This window comes from Formica exsecta, unplaced genomic scaffold, assembly GCF_003651465.1.
Source record: "Formica exsecta isolate Colony F162 unplaced genomic scaffold, ASM365146v1 scaffold4, whole genome shotgun sequence".
NCBI classification, from domain to species: Eukaryota; Metazoa; Arthropoda; class Insecta; order Hymenoptera; family Formicidae; genus Formica; species Formica exsecta.
Genome location: NW_021851238.1, coordinates 675527 through 697879, shown reverse-complemented (window position 1 = coordinate 697879; position 22353 = coordinate 675527). Strand labels below are relative to the sequence as shown.

At 36.0% G+C, this 22353-nt stretch overlaps 2 protein-coding genes across 2 annotated transcripts in view; both read left to right on the top strand.

Annotated features, from left to right (window-relative positions):
• The first annotated feature begins 3604 nt into the window (after nucleotides 1-3604).
• On the top strand, nucleotides 3605-7266 carry LOC115239998 (U-scoloptoxin(01)-Cw1a-like). The gene is made up of 5 exons (XM_029814909.1): nucleotides 3605-3868; nucleotides 4088-4159; nucleotides 6294-6416; nucleotides 6771-6872; nucleotides 6975-7266. The coding sequence occupies exons 2-5, from the start codon at nucleotides 4088-4090 to the stop codon at nucleotides 7050-7052; spliced, it is 375 nt and encodes a 124-aa protein (XP_029670769.1). The 5' UTR covers nucleotides 3605-3868; the 3' UTR covers nucleotides 7053-7266.
• A 2662-nt stretch (nucleotides 7267-9928) lies between these two features.
• Nucleotides 9929-22353, top strand: part of LOC115239891 (uncharacterized protein DDB_G0284459) — a 25598-nt gene continuing 13173 nt past the window's right edge. The window contains exons 1-2 of the mRNA XM_029814721.1: nucleotides 9929-10395; nucleotides 22079-22125. Of these exons, the coding sequence (XP_029670581.1) occupies nucleotides 22086-22125 (40 nt within the window). The 5' untranslated portion in view covers nucleotides 9929-10395; nucleotides 22079-22085. The remainder of the gene's footprint in view (nucleotides 10396-22078; nucleotides 22126-22353) is intronic.

Genomic DNA, 22353 nt, shown 5'->3' with positions numbered 1-22353 from the left:
CCGCGAACATGCGTCAGCTTATGCGCCAGAGTACCTGTAATAAACCTGAAGTTGACACGAGCGATAAGACGCATGAGCGACGCCGCTAGAGATTAATTGTAATCGCGCGACGTAAATAAAGAATCTTCAGATGCTTCGAAATCGTAGGATCTCTTATTTGGAATAATTATCGTAGAATGCGGAATCGTATAAAATATTTAGATTAATCGTAGCGTAGAAATGATAGCCGTTTTATAAATTATAACGATTTCGATACTTAAAGTTATACCTTCGGTATAAACTTGATGGTAAAAAATGGGAGTCATCAACTCTGTTGCAGAACAAAGTGCGGCAAGCGCTTCCGACATTCACTCTCATTATGATCTTTACCCGCATTGCTTATATAAGTTAAAACACAATCAAATTCATGCGACAGAAAAGTAATCTTACGCAACTAACGCGTCGGCAACTTTAGTCGCGAGAAATAAAACTTAGCTGTGTCCAAAAAATATTGCTCTCTCCCGACAAATCTATGCACCTCTCAGCTCTCTCTCTCTCTCTCTCTCTCTCTCTCTCTCTCCATCCTTCGTTCCGGAAATCAATCACAATTGCACTGCGTAACATAACGTAATAAAATATACGCAAGATTGTGATTAAATGAACATTTACACGTGCAATTAATGTGCATCCATCAGTGCGAACAATGCCGTCTCCCGTGAGTTAGTTTCTCCTCTCGGGAGAATTTAAGATATATTATATAATAACGGCATGCTACACGGTATTCTCATTTATTTTGTATCATCAGATTTATCATCGGCCATCGACAAATCTTCAAGGAATCTCTACTTTTCTCTCGAAGCTATCATCTCGATCCGTGATGAATTATTTGATTCGCTCGGCGAACGGTAAAAACGTGAGAATAGCTTTCGTGTTTCTTTGTTGGTATCCAACGACAGGGAAAGAAGATGCTCGGAAGTCAAGTCGTTATGAAATTGCGGGGGATTATATCGGGTGAACAGCGAGTGTCGTGCGAAGATGCTAAGCCGCTTCAAGAATGTCACGAGAGTCAAACGTTTCTTTGAAAACATCTTATCTCATAATGCAGCATAATGTTGTAAATATTATTAAAAGCGAAATTATCTTGAAGCTAGTGAAACCTAATTCGAAGATTTTAAGAGATCGCTAACAAAATCTTGCTAATATAATTATGTTTGCAACAGAAACCAAATAACGCTTTCTATATAAGTCATGTGTACGGATTTCATTGCAGCATTTTATTTTCCTCGCGCTAAATTCTTGCGAATAGATTATCGAATTCTTAGTGTAAATTTAAATCGGGAACATTTTCCGATGTAAAGGACGCGCTAATGGCGAGTTATTCAATGAGAATGGAAGAGACATTCTCTCGCGAACGGCGGATCGGTATTTTTTTAACGCTGTTTCGTTCGCGCCCGGTAAGTCGCAAAAGTAATAAATATAGACCTTCCCACGGCTGCCGCGTATATTTTGCAATCGCTCCGATATATGTAATTAACACAAGTAGACAGATAATTTAATTAAGAACAACATTCTGCACCCGCGCTCCGCATCCGCACGCAACGCGCACCGTAATACGATCCGTGCGAAATCGGCCGTAAGGAGAGAGGGATGCGTTTTTCAAGCGCTTGTTTCCTGTTGTTCTTGAAATGCAGCACGTTGACGCAATGTTTTAATATAAAATCGACGAAGCATAACGCATGCAATTAAGATATTTATCCGTATGACGTGAAAAATGCATTAAAAATAAGATACTATTTATAATCTATTTATTCTGTGAAAAAAGCTCCTCCGAGCTAAATCAAATTTATAAAAAATTTTGTATATATATATAATATTTCTTATGATTTATAATAATTAATAAATTTCTCTCTTTCTCTAAAATAACATAATTATAAAAAAAATTTGCAACTTAATTCTTTTGTTTCAAAGAAAAAAAATAAGTTGTATAGTTCAATCCATGTGAGTCATTGACGACTAGGCGTCTAGTTGCCTTGAGTTTGCATGTCAATCTGGAAAAGCTCGCAGGTACCAATTATACATCGCTAATTGGCATGAAACGTGTTTCGAAAATTAAGGGTTTCGGAACGGAAGATGCCGACGCGTTCGCGCAACGAAGAATGCAAATGAACGACTCAACCTCGCGCGAGATGCGAATTGCGGTTCTTAATTCCGCGATGTATCTCAAGGTCGCATCTTTCGTAAATTCATGAAGACATTTTCGTGTGAAATCAAAACGTCAAACTCATAGTCATAAATGTCATCGTTGTCCCACAGGTAAGAAAAGAGAGACGGCATTCATTTTTTCAAAAGAGAACTTTAAAAGTTACAACTTTAGAAATTTTGTTGTGTCTCCTTTATATCGCGCAATTACGGTACCGCGATAGATCACGTAAGTTCGCGCACACTGACGTCCATCTGTCGTTATTAAAGGATCATTAAAGGACGGCGTTAGTAGGAGTATAATAAAATGCGTAATTATCGCTCATTGTGATCCAGGGTGAAAGCGTTAGTTGCCAAAACAAAAACCATATGTCACATTACGCCATTGTGCGATCGCGAGAATTTCAAAGGGCGGTAAAAGACAGAACGAAAAGATAGATTGAGGTTCGTTGAAGCGCGGTATGACGGATAACCATGAGTGTTGAGCGACGGCGCAACCTTGGATCTATTGCAGGATAAGAACGAATCATTTCGGAGTCCGCCCTGTTGACGAGCGTTTCCGTTTCATGGAAAAATCTAAAATGAAAAAAGAAAACAAAATCTTATCTGATCGAAGAAATCGACGCGGTGATCTCAACCCCTCCATAGTAGATGCAAAACAGCAATTAACGATACAATCGTGCAATCTAAGAATATTCGACTGCTTATGTAACAAACTGATACGTCAATCATGCTTCAGCGAAGTGGAAAAGCGTTGAATTCTAATGTTATATTACAAGGATAAAAAATTTGTCTCTGATACAAAAATTGTCTCTATTTTTTTATCTATCAATTTATACTTCCACTAAAAATGTCATTGCTTTCTCATCAGTTGGCAAATAAAATTGCAAAATTTTTATCGTGACACGATTTTAATCCGTGATTTTATCTCTGACGTGAACTATATTTATAACCATACAACATTTTTCTTAGTTATTTCCAATTCGAAACAGCACAGCCGGAATAATTAAACATACAACTCTCAGGAAAAAATAGCCAATTTATTGAATCTTGATCGAATAAAGATCAAATGAAGCATATACCGAATCCATTTAAATCCCATTGATTAATTATGAGAATTATCTCTCTCTTTCTCTCTAAGTGTGGCTAAAGCTTTAGCAAAGTTCTATGCAAAAATTTCAAATACGTGAAAAAGTAAGAATATTCATAATTGCTTAGACTTTCTTCTATTCCTGAGAGAGATATAATAAAAAGAGCAAATGCATTACAATGGTTCAAGTACAATGGTTACGAATATTTTCACGGGTGTTAGACCACGAGACAACGATTGCGTAAGAGCAGAATCTCTGCTGCATCACAGGGGAACATCCCTCCTTCCACCGCTCTGGGATCTTCTCTTTCTCCGTTCGTCTGATGTGGGAGCCCCAAGAAAGAGAGACTCTCAAGAATCCCCCCCCTTTTTCTCGGCCGATGTCTAAAACCATATATATACCACCACCTCATAGAACAATCCTTTGAGAAAGATACTTTGGAAGTAGCGTCGTCTTGCGAACCTAAAGCACTTCGGATAAGTAATCACTATTCGTAAGTGCAGTGCACGGAAAACTGAAAAGGCAAAGGAACACGAAAAGATAAATGATCACCACGCAGCACGATACTGCGGACTAAGGGGACCAGCTTTTTCGAAAAGGTAGGCACCTGTGACTATAATTCTCTATTTCATCTCCCGTTAACCTTTTGTTCCCAAAAAATGTTTCAGTAGTGCTTTAAAATTATGTGACAGAAAAGTTAAAAGAGTAAATATATTGAGTATTTAAATTTCTCTCATATATAAAAAATTAAAAAAAAATTTTAATATGTTTTCTATTTTTGTTAATTATTAAGTAATCAAAAGTCTCATATTTTTTAGATGATTTCGAGGTATCAAGTACTCTGCGCTCTTTTGCTTTTTGGCGCGGTTATAATCTATCAAACAATGGCGGTAAGTTAAAATTTGTCTTAACTTTTCGACCTTTTCGAAACACAAATCATCCCTTTCAAAAATCATAAATAATATCGCAAAAATACTTTTTATGAATCTGCAAAAAATTACATCTTCAAACAATGATTGCCTAATATGTATGACATTGTGGTGTGTATGTGTGTTTGTGTGTGTGGGAAGGTATTTCGTAAATACTCCACTTTTACAAAACTAGCACGGTGGATTAAAGCACCAAATTATTATTTTCATCGCAGCTTCCCACGATGTATCGCGTAACAATAAGCGAGTGAACCATATCTGCACGCATCATCTTTTTCCAGGTGGTAACATTAAGTAATTCATTAATTAACCTGTGTTACGCGGACGTGCTTTCTCGCTTGTATACGAAATGCCTCGTTAGGCGAAGTCACTCAAAAGCACTCCGATTCATGAATACTTTCATCATTTCAAGATTCTAATAATAAAAATTCAAGATTTCTAAATAAACAGTAATCTTTCAATATCGTATAACATAAAAAATTTGAATCTTTTCTTATCTTAATACCGGAAATAATCTCTCTCTCTCTCTCTCTCGAAGAAAGTTCACATACATATATATTTTTTATAAAATATTAATTTATATTTTATTAAAATAAAATATCGTGTATCTTACATTACATTAATAAATTTGAATAAAAAATAACGTACGAATATCCGAATTCGCCGCATCCACTCTTGCAATTAGAAGACATATTTCACCGGAAACGACAACCGTGGAACCGATGAAAATCGGGATAGAAAATAATAAGCCGAGAAATAAAACGCAGCTTCAATGCCGCGAGGTTAACAAACGGAAAGATAAGATATTTAATTAATTTTAGCTCGCAGTATCCTACTTCCACACGACTAATGCATCTTTCACCATATCATTTTACAGCGCAATAAAATAATACAATTTTTATTTCTACGAGCAAAATTTAATATATAATATTTAAGACATATTTTATATTATTGTAATATATTTTTCATTAAAACGCGTATAGTTATAAATCCTGTTATATTCATGCTTATATTTTTTCATCGAGCTTATGTCATGCTTTAATTTTCGCACATGCCATATTTTGAAAATGGATCCTTTTGATCCTTCGTCTTCTTACCAAGCGTTAGAATCACCTGTTAGATTCGATGCGGATGGAAAAAGGGGATGTGGATCATATATCTGCATACGTACACGTGAAATCGTAAACAAGAGATCGTATACAAAGCCGCGGAGATGCGCATCCGCTTGGGAGGAACAATGTAACCCGACTTCCGGTCAGACATTGGCACGTGCACGCACTGAAGGGTCTCGAGCCGGCGCGTCGTGTGTTGCAATCGCCTCTTTATTCCTTCTCGTTTTGACTGATGGCCAATTGCGAAAAAGATCCTATATCGCGCCCTCCTTCTAGGCTCGAGATGAAACACAGAGAATGATTGCTTCTCAATTAATGTCATTTCATAGTGTTCATTAATTATAGATATTGATTGCGGAAAAAATTTATATATTTCTAACTATATTATATTTACTCCAAAAAGCGCGCGTAAACATAGTCTTATCAAAACTTATATAAAATCGATATAAAATCAAATAGAACCGTGTTATAAGAGGCAATACGAAGAATACATATTTTTTCATGTTTGCTACGTGTAACTGCAAGTTATTAATAATAAAATAATTGATTTTACGTCAAGGGAATTATATGAAATTTATCGACACGCACATAAATTTTAATGGCTCAACGTGCGTGCCCGCGTTAAAGAAAGAGGAAGTGCAATTTATGGCGTGTATCCTCATTCGTGCCACATTCCATTGTCGAGATGATACATGTTGAAATGTATTGTTATTTGTTCCAACGGAATAATAACGACGGCAACGTGATTATGCTTCTCTAAGTTTCACTATTTTCGCTAAGTTTCGCTAGTTTCGATGCAATCATCGAGATTTGCAATGGAAATTGCATACGCAAATACAATAATGATGTAATCGCTGCGCGACAGAGTAAAATTATAACAACAAATGATTGAACCCTCTGGAAAAATGATATTCAAGCGGATTAATAACAATTTTATAAAATCATGGCTATCTATGACACGCATAATCATTGGTGCATTACAGCAAGTGGACGGTTACACACCTGGCGTGGACTATCCAATTTACAATTCGGTGCCGTTCGGACTCACGTTTACCTGTGGAGGAAAGTTACCTGGATATTATGCCGATCCTGAAGCCAGATGTCAGGTGTGTCCATATGGTCACCGAACAGTCTCATTTCAATAATCGAGATTATTTAAATGTGTGTGCGCACACGTGCGTACTATCATATTACTACCTACTGATCTTATTAATAAAGATAGAAAAGAATGAACTCATATCGTTCTTAAACGAGTAATTTGCAAGCTATCCTGAAAATTTAAATATAAAACTAAATACAAAATATAAATGTTAAAAATTATTTAAAAAAATATAGATTATTATATAATTTTATTTTGCTCGCAAGTTTAAAATATAAAAAAATTTATTTGAAGATAGTCGCAAAATTTGTTGTCGTCGATAATTGAATAAAAAAAAATAAATATTGATATTTGGTTCAAGGTGTGGCATTGGTGCTTACCAAATGGACGTCAGTTTAGCTTCCTCTGCCCAAATGGTACAGTCTTTAGTCAAACGACTCGCGTTTGTGACTGGTGGTTCAAGGTATATACACATATATATAAAGTATTTGACATAGACACTGTTCTTAGAGATAATTATTTTTAATTGATTTTAATTTTCTCAATTATATTTTTGGCATTGCAGGTCGATTGCAACGATTCACCGAGACTTTACGGCAACAACGACGAGCTCTATAGAGATGTGAATGGGAACAAGATTTAACAACTCCTATATTTTAATTAATAGTTGATTGTGTACATTAATAAACTCTTTTATACATAATTTTTTCGCGAACGCAACGCTATCCGAAATACTATTTGTAGTCTACAAAGTATCGAAGTACTACGTACTGAATTCCTAGCTTGCCGATGCAGGAAAGTAACAAGGATGTCTGCTTTATTTATCGCTGTTAAATAAAATAGAATTTGCTCGAAAAGGGTTAGACATTTTTTATAATTATATAAATCGAATGCTTATGTTATCACGAAACATTGATTTATTTTTAGAAACATATGTTTCTGCTTCCTAGCTGCATGCTATATAAGACTTTCGAGAAATGTTAATCTCATATATACGTATATATGTATATAGGGGTATATTATAAAGAAATTATAAATTAAACAACACAACTTTTGTTTTTTTTTTTTTAACGGCGAATTAATTGCAACTAAAGAAGAGTTATTTGAAGCATTAAATAAAATTCGCGTCGGACAATTTCTTGGCATGATTGGACAATAGAAAGTGAGAGCTCGTGACTGACCAGGCGAACCCCACCCTCTTCTCTATCTTTCTCCCTCCGATACTAACTTCGACACTTAACTGCTATACTTTTCCATTTGCGTTTTGCATGCGTGCCTCGTTACGCGAAACAGCCTTTCATCCTGTTTCGCAATTTCGTCTCACCGATTCAAGAATGCACTTAACTTTACAGCTTATCAAGTTCGTGCATCACGTTATAAAAATCACAGTTTTTATCGTTAATAGCGGAGATTCATCGGACTCGATTATAAAGTCTTCTGCATAAAAACATATTTATAGAACTCTAAGGATAATATGACAAACACTCTCTTAATTGAAAATCGCCTTATAACTGTGATGATCATAAAAGTGACAGAGAAATTAATCGGCTCCTATTCTTTGTATGCATTTACAATCTCCTTTCGATCTGAGACGATAAGAAAAACGCAGAAAAAATGGGGAAAAAAACAGGAGGATACACCATAAGATTTATATATCAAGATATAAATATTAAACCGCGAATGACTTCTTATATTTTGTATATCAAAAATAATATAACACATCAAATAAGTTGAATAAAGCTGCAATCATAAAAATTATTAAAGGCAATCTTTCGACGACCAACATAAAAAAATCATGCTAAACCTGATTCCATATATTCGACCTTCCGCGCGAAGAAAGACCACAATCGCGAGCGAGCATGAAAAAAGAGGAAAATGGAGAAAACGAAGAATGTCGTCCTTGGTCGTCGATGATAGAGGAAGAAAGGATTCGTCGACTTCTCAAGAGACCAAGAAAGCGCCGTGAATCCCGTATAGTGAACAAAACCTGTGACACGAGGCCAGACGCTCCTTTCTTTGTAGTAAGCAGGATCCGCTTCACTTAGCCGATTATTGATGAGATTTCCAGTCCTTTCAACTAAAAATAAAGTCTATTTTAACATTTATATTTCATTGAATTTCTCACCAATTAACGATACAAAGACAATAATATCTACTTTTTATCAAGAATGGAATTTATCCTTAGCGAATAAATAAAGCTATAAATGTGAATTAAATTGACAGAATTGTTTTATTTAATTTGAGGAATAATAAACTTTATGTAAATATAAATGTATCAAAATATAAATTATGCGTTTTTTCGTCCATTATTATGTAACCAATGCAATGAATTTTTCGCTTCGCAATATGTTACATGATGTAACGTCAGAGGAATATGATAATTCTTATAACCAGTTTCTAATGATTACTGCGCTTCCCACATGTAACGCGAAAGGGAAAACCTTCCCACATATAACGCAATTGACATATATATTGCTATTTTCTTCAAATGTCATTAGAAGTCGTTAATAAGTAACATATAAATCCTATGCTTAGTGTCGTGTTAGCATCGCTTTAATCTCATGGAACAGTCCAATGGAGGATCCGGTTATTCTCTTTGGTGACAACATCTATTCGATCCGCGCGACCGTGAAGATAATTTATTGAAAATCCGAAGAGATGGGAATTTGTGTCCGTGATATTTCTACGAGCATTACGAAAGACCCATCGCGTAGGAAAAACTAGCTCCCTACATTTCGCCAGGATTCAAACAATATTTTTATCGATTGAAAAGTCAATTGAGACGTCATCTGTGCGGCTATTTCTGGCATCTATTGTCAAGATATTAACGCTCGACGTTCCACTTTCACTCGACGCATCTCTGATTGATCTTTCGTACGCATATCCTTCGAAGCGTGCAGGCTAAGTTTATTCGGTGACAGATGACGAAGGGATCGCGGTGGGCTTAGAAACCTCTGAAGGCAATAAAAGACCTTTGATAAAAGTCTCGATCGATCTGCCTCCACTTCATGATAAACGCATATACCTATTTATCATGACAATAGGTGTCGAACCGCTCGCATTACAAATGTCATAAAAATTCAACTGTGCTCAGATCGACCGATTCCATCCACTCCCATCTGTCATTCAATTAAACATAGATCTCTCACAAAGCTCGAATATAACAACGACGCTTAATGCGTTGACCGTAATGGATCAACAATAGAAATCAAACAATCACGGCTATAATCATCCACATATATATGTCATGCCCATCGTAATTATACGTCAGAGCAGTTTGTTGCAAAGCAGAGTCGGAGATTAATCCTATCGCCGCAATGCGAGAGCAAATATCACCGTCGCACGCAGCAATGACCTTACCAATTCGATATCAAGCCCGCTTTCCGGATGTGTATGTGTGGGTGCGGGTGATATGTCTGTGTGTTCTTCTCGTTCTGTCAGGTGGCGACGCAGGTGTCTGTCTCTCTACGTGCTGTGCCTATTCGCCGCGCGCGTGCCTTTCTCTCACGCGACCTGGGGCCTCAAGTCTCCGACAAGATTACGCCAATGCTCGGATCGGGCCCCAAAGACGCCAATGTGCCGCTCGACTCCCTCTCCGCCTTGTCGTCGGTCGTAGAAAGCTCTCAACCAGACGATGGTGGTCAGAGCACAACGCTCCTGCTGGTAGCTTTTCCACTTCCATCGCGCAGTCTTCTGGCCGGACCGGACGCCGCGATCTCGCCCTGCACGAAAAACCTTGTCGCGCGCGTATCGTCTTATCTTGTCTCGTTTAATTTTCGCGGCCCCACCGAAAGAAAAACCAAACGGCGAGCATTTTCCCGGGGGCATACGCATCAGTTTTTCACTCGACGAAAAGTGCTCGCTCTTCTTCTTGTAATATATCTATACAAAATATACCTGTGAATTTGCATTTCAAGTGCCAGTCGATGTAAGGACGTTGGTTTCATGAGGAATTAGCGAAGAACTAGCGGAGCCGAGAGAGACAGGTTTGGTCCCCTTATCATTTTCGTTTCGCGCAATGAATTATAAATTACATTATCCGCTCTCGCAGAGGCTGCGTAATCGAAGAGAACGAGCAATTTAAAAAAAAAAAAAACAAAAAAACAAAAAAACAACACGAACTTATTGGATCGTTCTCCATTTCGGAGTAAAGCTTTCGCAGCTCTCACGATCTTACGAAATCTGCATAGTGTTAAATCGCTCGTTCTCTCAAGAAACGATGTGTATATATGTTTTATTAATTTCAAGCGCGCAATATTATAGTTTCTTTCATATCTATATACGCGTTTCGATATTAAAAAGAAAGCGAAACGCCGCGATGTTTCGACGAACTTAATGAAATTTGCGTTACCTCACCGACCCTAATCACAGTGTTTATTTAGAAAGAGTCCTCAGCTTCTGCCCGCGGTCAGAGTATCATTGTTCTCTTGCGACAGTTCATGTAAGTTGGCCCGGGGGAATAGCCTTAAGAGAAAACTCGAGAATTTCAAAGAACAAAGATCTTAAAACACCATTTGTCTCTTTACCCGTATCAGTTTCTCTCATTTAATTATATAAATATAATAAAATGCTTATCTCTCTGTCTGTTTGAAAAATACAAATAACACGCGTATAATGCACGATTAATCCGAGTGAATCGAGGAAAGGATCTAAAAAAAAACGCGAGCATTAAACCGAACCGCTTCGGAGATCGTCATAAAGACAGGACTTTCGCTGCTCGTCGCATCCTGTGCGTCTTCCTGCTCAGTCGTTTTTGCATCACGGTAGCAAAATGACAAGGAGAGCGAACTGGTTTTATCATCGAATTTGTCACATCTAACTTTCCACTCGGGCCGATGAGCGCGAAATCGAAAGAACCGCGCGAAAAGCATCGTCTAAAAATAGCGCGATATATTCTTGATCCTTTTGCGCGATATTTTCCATCGCGAATGGTCGAGCGATCGCGTTCTCCGGCAAAGTCACGAATTTCTAATCTGCTCGTCGGGAATCGCGAGTAACGAGAAGAGAGTTCGTTCGGCGTAAAGAGAGACGTATACTCGATCGCGCCACACACGTGCATACACCTTCACACACGCCACGGCACGCACGCATCGGGCACGCACGATGTACTCGCTCCACGAATCTTATTCCCGATGGAAACTTTCGTCGGTCTTATGGTAATTTATTCGTATTTATCACAGCACGAAAATAAATCATACGCCATTGCCATGAAATTGCGAGAAAAGTTTTCGTCGACGAAAGATCCTGAAGATAAATTGAACAAGTGAAATAATTAGCTAATTTAAGCGCTCGCATAATTAATCAGTAAATACGCGACGAGAGGAGTAAAGATTTTGAACCGCTAATAATTTCAATCTCTCCATCATGATCTCTCAATCTATGTGAGAAAATACACGATTGAATTGATGAATATAAAGGCCTCAACGATTTATTTAAGGCATGAATTTCGGAAGCGAGATTTTACTTTCGATCGAATCGCGATAACGACACATCGCTACGTTCTCTTATCGTGAACTTATCTAAATCAAGAAATCATCTCACGCGTCTTACGCAAATTGCCACAATCGGCCACTTCATCGATTAGGCGGAATAAGTTTTCCGTAACCTCGACGATACCTCAATCCACCGTTCTCTCTTTCCTTGCCTCTCTTTTACTCGTGTAATTCATCGTCTCACTTCGTCTAATACGTTCTAACGCGTCCACCACGTTCACTTTCAATCGGTGGATTCCACGAGGCGATTGTATACACGTTCGAAAGTGAATTTAATTTGCGAGAGAAGTGCGTTAGACGCGACACGCCTTACCAGCTCTTCCTAACGAGACCCATCCCTTTTTCTCAGTTTCTTCGACCAAGTCTTGCGGTTAAAACATCACAATATATTTTCACCACATCTCTCGAATCGCTCAATTTCAATGATTAAAATTAAAATCGTTAAAAAATCTCGCGTTGCCAAAATTGATGATATTTTAATCGATCTTCCAACTTCGTTCAACTTGCGTAGATTTTTTCCATTCCCGTAAGGATCTTTATATATCCATATGCATTTATATGTTTCCATAATCACTTCGGATTCACGAGGGGCAGGACCGCGCGAGAACGTCGCCGTTATGTAATTAAAAAAGTTTCATAATCACGCGGTCGGCCCGTTTTCTTAGCGCGCCGATGGATCGACGAACGGAAGGTGCAGCAACAGCAGCAACACGTGGCTACCCCGATGTACCGTTTGCGGGATCTTTTTCACAAACAATATTGCACAGCGCCATGGCGTTACGACATAATCCATGTCCGCCGTCGCGAGCAAGCGCGAGCGACGGTCGGCTTTCTCTCGATACGCCGGCGGAAAAATAAACGAACGACTTCGCCATAATCGAACGCCCGGATAGTTTCGCGATCCGCGTGATTTGCGACGACGAACGGCGATTGAACAAAATTCCATTTCGATCCATCGTTAGCGCCGAACGAAGTCACGCTAAAAGGGTACGACGATTAACGGAGAGATTATACACACAGAAAAATACAATTTAAGTAAACATTACTTGTTTCAAGTATTTCAAAAGTTCATATATCCGCAAATCTATCAAAAAGAAAATATTTACTTTTTTTGAGTACATGATAATGAGTTTTTCTAAAATTTGTGACAAGTCTATTTTAAGACTATCATTGAGAAAATATTCTTTGTTAAAGATAAGTGTTATTTAAAAGAAGAAAAGTAAACTGAGTAATCATTTTTCTTAGCAATAGAATAATATTTTTCTATATGTATATACTTGCATCCAAATGATAAAAAAATGTGTGCCGGGGAAAAAAATATAATATATAACGATAAAATATCTTCCATTCATCGCAGTATCTTTCAAATAATTGCACGGGAGATACGGTTAAAAGGAGATAAAGAAAATTCTGATCGCTAATGATAACGTCGGATGGCTTAACAGCTTCTATTTGTTATCTTATACTCCAACACACACATCTCACTGTAGATCTCTTGGAAAATATAATCGCATTCACGAAGAAGAGAGGATGAATAAATGATTGAGAGAATAACCCGGGCAAAGATGTATGAGTTCGGAGAATGTATATATGCATATCTCTGAGTAGCATGCGAATAAAAATATCCATCAAGAAGTTACTGCTATTCACTATCAAGTAAAAGAATTGTTGTAAAAAGTTACCATAGCTACATTCGAATACCTCGTGGGATACACGCGCGCTGAAGTTTGCGCGGGAAGGCACTTCTAGAACACATCTCTTCTAGAACACATCTCTGGAGGCGATGTGCGCCGAATCGAGGCTAGACGATGAGCATCGCGCGATTAGCGAACGGTAATTTTAACGTTTTCTTCCTGCTGCCTTTGTGTCGAGTCGATTTTCAACTGCATCTCGGCCTGAATACGTAATCCATATTATATTAAATTGCACCCTTTCAGGGAATATAATATCACGTATCATTGCGAGAGCTGCCAGCCTCCGGGCGAGGGAAGAGGATGGAATTATGACTTCTTATCATAGCGCGCGCGACAGGTCGCTCTACGCAGATTGCTTATCTGGTGTATGGTACTTGCTACACGCGCGTGCGAGAAGAGGAACCGGAATGAGATTATCGTCCAACAAGAAAAACAAATGTCTTTATCCCTGATCCACGCACTTTGCAAGAAAGAAACGCTTTTATCTTCGGGTAAAGATCTTATTTAGCGATGCGTGCAATGTAATTATATAGAATTGCAACACTGCAACATAAAATGGAACACCCAAAAGTTTTGAAAAATTTAGATAAAAGTTTGAATAAAATATTTTTATTGCAGTGTTCTTAATGATAATATACATAGTATTTTCGAGTAATTTATTAAAAAGTGAAAAATATATTAAAAAGTATTAGCCGAATTAAGCTCCAGAAAAAAATATATGTCACTAAATCGTATTCTTCAATCGATTTAAAAAATTCTCTTTGATACATCTTTTTCTTGACATTTAAATTATTCTATATAACATGTTGCACTCATTCTCAGATTATAAGGCATGGTTTCTGTTTGAAATATTTCTGAATTCAGATATGGAAATATCCGAAGAGATATATTATCTCGATAAAATCTCAATTTAAAAGAATTTCTGTGAATCGTGGGATCAGCTTTATCCAAAACACTTGTAACACTTTGATATCGGCAATCTACGCGGATAATATACTATAGACTCCTATACTATAAACTCTATTTGGTTTGACCTCTGCATCGGTGATGGTAATTCACATCTGTCCCTGTTCGCGGCGTTTATGCAGGCTAAACAATTTGCCGGATCCACCTGGGCCTGTCGACTCTAGGAGGGGGGTCAAAAAGACGAATCAAGCTAGAGCTCCGCGCCCCTAAGTAGGTCTTTAGCCGTTCAAAGACCGTTATCTGGCTCGCGACCTTCGGCAAACAATTCGTCTGCGGTCGTTTGTCCTCGTGCAACAACGGCATCGCCGTTGCCCGGATCTCGCGACACACTGCGCTCATCCAGCTTCCCATACTATCAGAAGACGATATCGGTTACGTCGATTCGGAGGAGCGTGACCGCACAAATCAGCTTACACAATTTCCGGAAAGTTTACATAGTTCAATTGATGATTATCAGGCTTGAACTTCATTTTTATTCTACTGATATCACACACAGAAAAATACATACTATATTTAAGTAAATATTACTTGTTTCAAGTATTTCAAAAGTTCATATATCCGCAAATCTATCATAAGTTCATCATAAGCATCAAATTTATTCAAAATGTATTCTGAATCCTAGTAAGTTTAATACTTCAATCAAGAATATTAAATTATCTAATTGAAAGAAATACACTAAATTTTTCTGATCTAATAAATTTTCTTACATTAAATTAGCCACATCTGACTTTTCTTCGATAAAATTTTATAATGTTCTTCAAAAGAAAATAATTACTTTTTTTGAGTACATGATAATGAGTTTTTCTAAAATTTGTGACAAGTCTATTTTAAGACTATCATTGAGAAAATATTCTTTGTTAAAGATAAGTGTTATTTAAAAGAAGAAAAGTAAACTGAGTAATCATTTTTCTTAGCAATAGAATAATATTTTTCTATATGTATATACTTGCATCCAAATGATAAAAAAATGTGTGCCGGGGAAAAAAATATAATATATAACGATAAAATATCTTCCATTCATCGCAGTATCTTTCAAATAATTGCACGGGAGATACGGTTAAAAGGAGATAAATAAAATTCTGATCGCTAATGATAACGTCGGATGGCTTAACAGCTTCTATTTGTTATCTTATACTCCATCACACACATCTCACTATAGATCTATATAATCATATAATCGCATTCACGAAGAAGAGAGGATGAATAAATGATTGAGAGAATAACCCGGGCAAAGATGTATGAGTTCGGAGAATGTATATATGCATATCTCTGAGTAGCGTGCGAATAAAAATAGCAGTATCCATCAAGAAGTTACTGCTATTCACTATCAAGTAAAAGAATTGTTGTAAAAAGTTACCATATTGATTCGAGGCAAAGTCAAAATTCACGAATTTAATGAATGCTGGATGAGAATGATTATCATTCCTGTTAATAAACATCATTCTTTGCTGTTTCGATTTCTTCAAATGGATTAGTGTCGTCACGTTTCATAGAAATTTGAGAAATAAATTGTTGATGCAACATGTGAATCTTAATTGTTTGATAGAAATCAGACTTTTGAAAGCTCGTGACGTATCGCCCGGGGACAAAACGAAATTTGACCATCAGCACTTTCATAGTAAGAAAACCAGACCAGTGATCGAATGCGTCAACAAGCAAAAAAGTATGTCACACCTTCTTTGCGCGACATGTGATGTTGCACGAGTCTACTTTCGATAAATATTTATTTATTTTGCAATCGAAATGTTGTGTATATGTGATCGGCAAATAAAATAATTTATAATTATCATTATGCAAACCATATATATATATATTTCTGTACCGGAATTATTGCGACATTCAATCGTAATTGTATTGCTATATATCGTTGTAAAAGTTACATAACAAAGTTACTATGTAAAAAGTTACAATAAACTACATTGTATAACTTAAATTTATAGCGCGGTAGGAAGCACGTATGCCGTAAAATATCTCTTATATGGACCCCCGTCGATCTCATTGTGCTCTCTTCTCTAACGAACAATCGTTCGCACGGAATAGGAAGAGCAGGAAGAAGATGGCGGTGAAGCACCGACTTCACGACACATTAATCGCGCTAATTATACACGAAGCACAAGCCTCTCTTCTTAGGGGAGAAATTCGTAGGAGGCGAAACGGCGAATTCGCGCGCGCCCCATTTTTCTCTCCGCCCGCTCTTAAATAATAACTTTCGAATAGTTTCGCCGGATATATCAAAACGGTATCCATATCGCGCGTTATTAACACCTCGCGCTTACGTAAAAGCCTCGTAATGAAGCGTGCAGAGTTATTAATCATGTTGATATTATATTAATGCCCGATCTTTGAAATTGAACCGATGTAATTGTTGAGAACTCAACAAATGCTCAACTTTTACCACGCAGATTTAGGAAAACCGCAATATTCTCTTTTTTTGAATAATTATTGCTTACGCATATATTTTTGTATTTGTCGTATAGATTTTACACAATAAGTCAATAAAACAACGCGAATAATGCTTTATGGTCGAATAAGTTTTATTCTCAATCAAGAGTAAAACTATTTGTTCCGGAACCGAAGTTTTCGTCTGAATCGGCAAAAACGGCCAAAACACTTTTCGATTGAATGAATTTTGAATCGTTGCACAAAACAACAGTTTTTAATAAAAATTAAGATATGTTTGGCAAATGCGCCAAGAAATTCGAAAATAACATTTTTTAAATGTAAGAAAATAGGTAAGAATATCAAACGATATCGCATTATTGCGCAAGCAATTGCTTTGCGATAAATGAGTTTGATTATTTTAATTCCTGATCATTGGAGCGTACGATCAACTTCGTGAATACACAAGTATTAGAAACTTATTTGCAAATATACCACTACAACTAAAAGCTGTATGTGTATATTTACTCGTTAAATTTGTTTTTCTGCAAGAAAAAAGTTCTATATATTTCCTTTACACGTAAATTAATAATATGTTATTTAAACAACATATAAAAATTAGCGAAATATACACCCACAAAGAAAGACTTATAAAATTATTTAAAAATTTCTAAATTCTAATAGGAGAAATCGTTCTAGCATTAGAACGGAAGCTTGGAAACGCGATATATTGGTGAGATAGAATAAAAATTATAGCACTTTAAAAAAATCTAGTAGCTTATGGAAATATAGTAAAATTAAGAAGAAAAATTTTCATTCAAGATGAATAACGCTTCATAATAATTTCTCACTGTTTATATTAAAAAGAAAAAAATAAAAATACAGTTTATCAAAATAATTTTTCAAATTCAACTGTTTACAAATTCGACTTCTCTAATTTAATTTGCTCTTTTTTAGCATTAAGAAATGTCCCTGGTTTATCTCTGATCGAAAGCATTACAAATTTTGTTTTCTAGTCTACTTATCGCTTTAATGCTCTGGAATGTAGAGATCATTTCTGTGGAGGCGTTCCCATATTTAAGGTGGCATACCCGTTTGAAAATAAAAAATGAGTATATTTTCTTAGATTTTTTTGCAGCGCAACGACTTGATAAAAATGTTCAACTTTTTACAATATTAATATAATATTATTAACTACTTAAACAAAAATTTTTCTTTTAAAAGTTATGCGAGTATTTACATTTGATTCTCCATTTTTTGTTATAAAAAAAAAGATAGACTTTTTTTCAAAAAATCCGAAACTTTTTTTCAACACACTGCCATTTTTTTATTTTTTGGAATTTTGAAAAAACGTTTGGATAGCAGATAGCTATTACAATGTTTAATAAGAAAAAACTTGGATTTTTGATTTTAGAAATGATATACGAACGTTTTCATGCACACCGTGCAGTCACCTAAAATTTGGAGGGGCTCCGCAAATATTCCCATAACTTTAAAAAAAAAATTGTTTTTTTAAGCTGAAATTTTTATTTAAGTAGTTAATAATATTGTATTATTATCGTAAAAAAAATTAAAAATTTTTATCAAGTCGTTGCGCTGCAAAAAATCTAGAAAATGTACTCATTTTTCGAGATTTCAAATGGGTATGCCCCCTTAAACATAAAATGTTTAAGCTTGCTCCTGCATTTAAACATGAAGCTATTAGTCATTCGCAAATATATATTCACAAAAAGAAATCAAAATCGATTGTTGCGACGCGTGTTTACTTCACTCTGGACACAGCTGCGCAGAATCTCATTTTGTATCCTTTAAAAATCCTCAATGCGGTCCTGGCGCTCATCCAAATAAGCTCAATACAAATTCATACTCTACATAAAAAAACTATAGTAATTATAATTTACGAAGGATACTTCTGACGCGCACGCCCGATCAACAGCTCCCCTTGCGATTATTAATGTTTGCTCTGCATATGTTTGCCTTACACAATTACACACTTTCTACCTACAAGGCAAGCAATGCTCGTAACTAATGTAACGAATACCCTATGTGCGGATAGCATGAAAATTAGAATGGCGAGAAGCGTTATATTCGCGATCGATTCATTGATTTGACGGATTACAATAAATCTATTTCAAACAGGTTCGCTTTAAATAAATATCTCATTGATGTCCATTATGTCGTGTGTGATTTAATCTGACTTAGTTCACTGCTTTAAGAAAAGAGGACAAAGCTCGCTGCAATAAGATCAATAATCTTTCAAAAATTTGTATCGCTTTATTGCGTCCTTTATTACATCCTTTTATTAGAAACTTTTGCAGAACAATAAAAAATTGTGTCCCATAAAATACATTTGTATCTTCGTTTCTCGTGATATTTAGCTTCTAAATGTCACTCACCAGCTGTTTATGTAAATTATGGCTTCAAGCGGTAAATGCGATAAATTACTAAGTCATATTTAATTATAGGATTCTCGTCCAAATTATACAGTTTGTATTTTTCCATATTATTTACAATACATAATATATGATTTTATCTTATTTCTATGTATAAATCACACAGTAATTTTCGTTAACGAGAAAAAGAACGATATTCTCGAAAAAAAAAACGAAGGAAATTTCCGTATCAACCTTTCACAACTTGCAGCACATAAAGGCATCTTTTAATTAACGTTTTCTCTCATCGTATCGCATTGCATTCGATATCAGTCGCACAGTTTTTCTCAGTCGACGATTAATTCAATAATACACGTCGGAGCGAACATTCGAATAGCACGCACGAGGAAATGAAAGCCTGTTATTTCGGCATACTGTGCTTTTGAAGGCTATCGAGTTTTGTAACCACACCTTAACGCAACGCCCGATCGAAAAATTTTGTTTGTCACAAGAAAAAAAATGCATAAAAATTTCATATATAAATGATTAAAAAAAATAAAATAACTAACTCATGTCAGAGTTCCAAATATTGCAATTGTTAGAATGTTATTATTTATTTTTAATAAAAATGTTTGTGCGTTTTTAATAATTCTCTCTTAGTTTATTCGAGAAAAAAATGAAAATTTTTAAAACATTTTTCACTACACACTCGCCAAGATTAAGAAGTCTGATGAATCAAGTGACTCGTCGCGCACGTACGAGCCATCATTTCCGGTGACCTTTAGTGAGCATAGATGACCGTTACTCGTATGTCATAACATAACGTAATTTACCGTAAGGTAATGTTATGCGAGTAACATATTCCGTACATAACTTGACAAAGGAGACATCTCCGACAAGAGACACGTTAAATAGGCGATAAAATATACGCAATGGATGTATTTGGAGATTGTATCTCTCTCTTATTTTTCACATAATGCATAAACTAAAATCTTTTAGCCGTATGATAATTTTTCTAAAGGCTTATATTAATTTCTTCACGTAATAATCTGTCATAATCATAAAAATACATAATGCCATAAATATAATAAATAAAAATTGTAAATATTGACGAAAAATCAAATAAAAAATAATAAATTGTATACTACTTGTTACGAAACGCAATACTATATATTATATTTTGCTGAGTAAAAGAATTGTCTGAATATTCATAGATCTCGTTAAGATTCGGGTCTCATTTGCGCAGCTTCCGGATAAAATTAATCTTTAATCTGGGGATGTTTCCCATGCTGCCTGAGAATTCGTTCGTATTGTGACACGAATACAGGGAACAATTACGAAAACTTGTGTAACCGAATAATGTAGTCTTGTATGGCTTTAGCCAGCGGGGGAAGCATCCTCTCTCTTTCTTTCCTACTTTTATAGAAACGATAAAAATCTGTCTGAGAACTAGAGCGCGATAGCGCACCCAATTAATGCGAGCATGTACGTGGTGCACTGCGTGCGATTGGCTCTAGCGTTCCACATTTCTGTGCGGAAACTGAGAAGAACGTGCGAGGAATCGCATATATTTATGCTTGAAAATCACTAGCCACCTTTCTACTTATTGTTAGTTAAAGACGATAGAGCGGAATTAAATTCTGTTGTGCATTTTAAATCATATTGCATTCTTTTATATAATCAAAATGCATTGTATGTATATATATATGTGTATAGAGCTTATATTTATTGGCGCGAGTGCCAAACTTATTAGATTTACTGTGATTCAAATCTCATTAATAGTCGATCGTGCACACAAATCGTATAAATTTTAACAAATATGTATAGTTTAATATTTATACTCGTGATATAACTAACAATAAGATTCACAAGATTGGTAATCTAATTTGATGCTGAAAGGTTGCAAGGTTACTTTCCCCAGATAAGATAAGAAAAAAAAAAAACTTAGAAAGACGTGACACCACTACAGGATGTAAATTATCGACAGTAATCGACAGTCCGGAAAAATGAAGGTCATCTACAAAGGAATAATTCAAGATAGGAAGAAAATATTTTTTTTATAACTCCTTGATAAACACAAGTAAATCACGTGTTAACTACGTATGTGATATACAAGAACCATGTACACATAAGATTTAAAGATTCTAATGCAAATTCAATATTCAGAGACAGAATACAAATTCGATATTATTATCGAGAATGCAATACCTATCGCAATATTCTCGTGTATCTAGCATAATGAATTATTGAATCAACAGATTATCACAATTATCACATCGAGAATCTCTTCCGAAAGATCTTGTTAAACAGATGCGTGCGCTGCAGAAGCATACCCTCTGGTAATTAGACATTCGCAATCGCTACTACAAAGTCACACCCGATATTACGTGATCACGCATTTATATAACACCCGCATTATCCTTGCATTATATGGTTAGCAGTGGTGACAGCACAGAGAAAGTTCCTACCCGTTCCCATATGCTCAAGCACTTCTACAGTCTACGGCTATAATGTTAAGGCTCTCTGCTTTGATTATGTTCGCCGATTTACAGTGCCGTGCAATTGACTCTCAACACCCTGAGAAATTTGACTGACCTTTCGCAAATAGAAACTTCTTCGTCTTTTAGAATATTCTGTGTAAAAAAAAATAACGGCAAAAAAATATTATAAGAGATAAAATTTTAATAATTTATATGAAGTTTACTCTTTCTATTATATTATATCAAATGATTCCATTAGCTAACACGATTAATTTATTTGTTACAGTGCCAACATGCGGGAGAAACGATGGCTGCTGCTGCTCGCTCTGTACGGTAAGCACAGTTTCTGAAGGATGATTCTTCGTTTCTCACAACGATCATGTTTCCCCAATACTAAGCGGAGCTTGTCAGCGGAACTTTTACTCGATTTCTACTATTTCTTGAAATCCTGTTTGTGCCGCTCCGCAGAAGAGAGAATCTCCCCTTGTCCATCTCGCGATCCTCCCCCCCTTACGTTGTGTCTTTAGTATTTTTGGACTTTTCACGGCCGTAGGGGAATGC

Excerpts from the sequence above, each read along its gene's own strand:
- LOC115239998 (XM_029814909.1), top strand. The coding sequence starts at position 4,088 with ATGATTTCGAGGTATCAAGTACTCTGCGCTCTTTTGCTTTTTGGCGCG. Across the intron at positions 6,417-6,770 it reads ATCCTGAAGCCAGATGTCAG|GTGTGGCATTGGTGCTTACC; the intron begins GTGTGTCCATAT and ends ATTTGGTTCAAG. Across the intron at positions 6,873-6,974 it reads TTTGTGACTGGTGGTTCAAG|GTCGATTGCAACGATTCACC; the intron begins GTATATACACAT and ends TTGGCATTGCAG.